At 56.8% G+C, this 2,913-nt stretch overlaps 1 protein-coding gene across 1 annotated transcript; it reads left to right on the top strand.

The window, feature by feature from the left end:
- Positions 1 to 501: 501 nt before the first annotated feature.
- LOC109365135 (uncharacterized PPE family protein PPE24-like) lies at positions 502 to 2,906 on the top strand (the record flags this gene model as incomplete). Its single annotated transcript, XM_019611806.1, has 1 exon — positions 502 to 2,906. A coding segment is annotated over exon 1 (2,405 nt), but the record flags the coding sequence as incomplete, so codon positions are not given.
- Positions 2,907 to 2,913: the final 7 nt, after the last annotated feature.

The raw sequence follows: 2,913 nt of genomic DNA, 5'->3' as shown, positions 1-2,913 counted from the left end.
GATGTCACCACCACGGGAGGTGACACCACTGGGCATGCCACTATTGTTGGTGACGTCACCGTAGGAGGTGCAACCGTTGGAGATGTCACCGTTGGAGATGTCACCACCACGGGAGGTGACACCACTGGGGATGTCACTGTTGGAGGTGTCACCATTGGAGATGTCACCACCACGGGAGGTGACACCACTGGGGATGTCACTGTTGGAGATGTTACCACCACGGGAGGTGACACCACTGGGGATGTCACCATTGGAGATGTCACCATTGGGAATGTCACCGTTGGAGAGGCCACCACCAAGGGAGGTGACACCACTGGGCATGTCACCGTTGGAGATGACGTCAGTGGGGATGTCACCAGCAGGGATGTCACCATCATGAGACATGACCCCACTCGGCATGCCACCGTTGGGAATGTCACCGTTGGAGATGTCACTGCTTGAGATGTCACTGCTGGTGGTGTCAGCACTTGGGATGTCACCGCTGCAGGAGATGTCACCGTCATGAGATGCGACTCCATTGGGGATGCCACCATTGAGGATGTCACCAGGGGAGATGCCACCGCAGGAAGTGCCACCGTTGGACGTGCCACCAGTGAGGGAGGTGACACCGTCACTGGGGACGTCACCGTGAGAGATGCCACCACTGCGGGAGGTGACTCCAGTGGGAGAGGTGACACAACTGTGGGAGATGCCACCACTTTGGGAGATGCCACTGTAGAAGGTGCCACCACCCCGAGGGACGTCACCGCTGCGGGAGGTGACAGCACCATCAGCGATGCCACTGTGGGAGGTGTCACCACGAGAGATGCCACCGTGGGAGACGCTGGCGGTGGAGGTGACACTGATGATGCCATGGGAGATGCCACCAACTTGGGAGGTGCTCCTGGGTGGGGACACAGAACTGCAAAGGATGCCACCAGTGGAGATGTCACCAGTGGAGATGTCACCAGTGGAGATGCCACCAATGGAAATGCCACCTCTGGAGATGTCACCAATGGAGATGCCACCTCTGGAGATGCCACCAATGGCGATGCCACCAGTGGAGATGTCACCAATGGAGATGCCACCTCTGGAGATGCCACCTCTGGAGATGTCACCAATGGAGATACCACCGCTGCACACGATGTCACTGCCCTGGGAGATGCCACCACTGTGGGAGGTGCTGTCGTGGGAGGTGACATCCAGCAAGTTGTCACCAGCAGGGGAGATGCCACCATAAGAAGTGCCACCGGGGTGGCAGAAGCCACCGACTGGAAAGTCACTGTGAGAGATGACACTGCAGGAGGCACCGCTGTGGCAGAAGCAGTGGGAGATGCCACCACAGGAAGTGTCACCGTGGGAGATGTCACCTCGAGTGGTGTTACTGTCACCATGGGAAGCGTCGCTGCAGGAGGTGCCACCATGGCAGGTGTCACCGTGAGAAGTGCCACTGTGGGTGATGTCACCGTGGGAGATGTCACCGTGGGAAGTGCCGCTGTTGGAGATGTCACCATAGGAGATGCCACTATGGGTGATGTCACCATGGGAGATGTCACCGTGGGAAGTGTCATTGTGGCAGATGTCACCGTTGGAGATGCCACCATGGGTGATGTCACCATGGAAGGTGTCACTGTGGGAGATGTCACCATGGAAGGTGTCACTGGTGAAAGTGTCCTTGTTGGAGATGCCACCGTGGGAGATGTCACTGCGAAGGATGTCACCATAGGAGGTGTCACCATGGGAAGTGTCACCGTGGGAGATGTCACCATGGGAGATGCCACCATGGAAGGTGTCACTGGTGAAAGTGTCCTTGTTGGAGATGTCACCGTGGGAGATGCCACCACGGGAAGTGTCTTTATGGCAGATGTCACCGTTGGAGATGCCACCATGGGAGATGTCACCGTGGGTGGTGCCACCATGGGAGGTGTCACCATAGGAGATGCCACCATGGGAGATGCCACCGTGGGAAGTGTATTTGTGGCAGATGTCACCGTTGGAGATGCCACCATGGGAGATGTCACCATGGGAGATGTCATTGTGGGTGATGCCACCGTGGAAGGTGTCACTGACGAAAGTGTCCTTGTTGGAGATGCCATCTTGGCAGATGTCACCATAGGAGATGTCACCATGGAAGGTGACACTGATGAAAGTGTCCTTGTTGGAGATGTCACCGTGGGAGATGCCACCATGGGAAGTGTCATCGTGGCAGATGTCACCGTTGGAAATGCCACCATGGGAGATGTCACCGTGGGTGGTGCCACCATGGGAGGTGTCACCATAGGAGATGCCACCATGGGAGATGTCACTGTGGGTGGTGCCACCGTGGGAAGTGCCACTGTTGGAGATGCCATCCTGGGAGATGTCACTGTGGGAGATGCCACCATGGAAGGTGTCACTGATGAAAGTGTCCTTGTTGGAGATGTCACCGTGGGAGATGCCACCATGGGAGATGCCACCATGGGAAGTGTTTTTATGGCAGATGTCACCGTTGGAAATGCCACCATGGGAGATGTCACTGTGGGTGATGCCACCATGGGAGATGTCACCATGGAAGGTGACACTGATGAAAGTGTCCTTGTTGGAGATGCCACCGTGGGAGATGTCACTGCGAAGGATGTCACCATAGGAGGTGTCACCATGGGAAGTGCCGCTGTTGCAGATGTCACCATGGCAGATGCCACCATAGGAGATGTCACCATGGCAGATGCCACTATGGGTGATGTCACCATGGGAGATGTCACCGTAGGAGATGTCACCATGGGAAGTGCCACTGTTGGAGATGTCACCATAGGAGATGCCACCATAGGAGATGTCACCATGGCAGATGCCACTACGGGTGATGTCACCATGGACGATGTCACCGTGGCAGATGGCACCACGAGAGGCGTCGCTGAGGGAGGTGTCACCGTGGGGCCGCATGGTCCTGGGTGGGCG

The sequence above is a fragment of the Meleagris gallopavo genome, unplaced genomic scaffold (genome assembly GCF_000146605.3).
Source record: "Meleagris gallopavo isolate NT-WF06-2002-E0010 breed Aviagen turkey brand Nicholas breeding stock unplaced genomic scaffold, Turkey_5.1 ChrUn_random_7180001956113, whole genome shotgun sequence".
NCBI lineage: Eukaryota > Metazoa > Chordata > Aves > Galliformes > Phasianidae > Meleagris > Meleagris gallopavo.
This window is presented reverse-complemented; position numbering and strand designations above follow the sequence as displayed.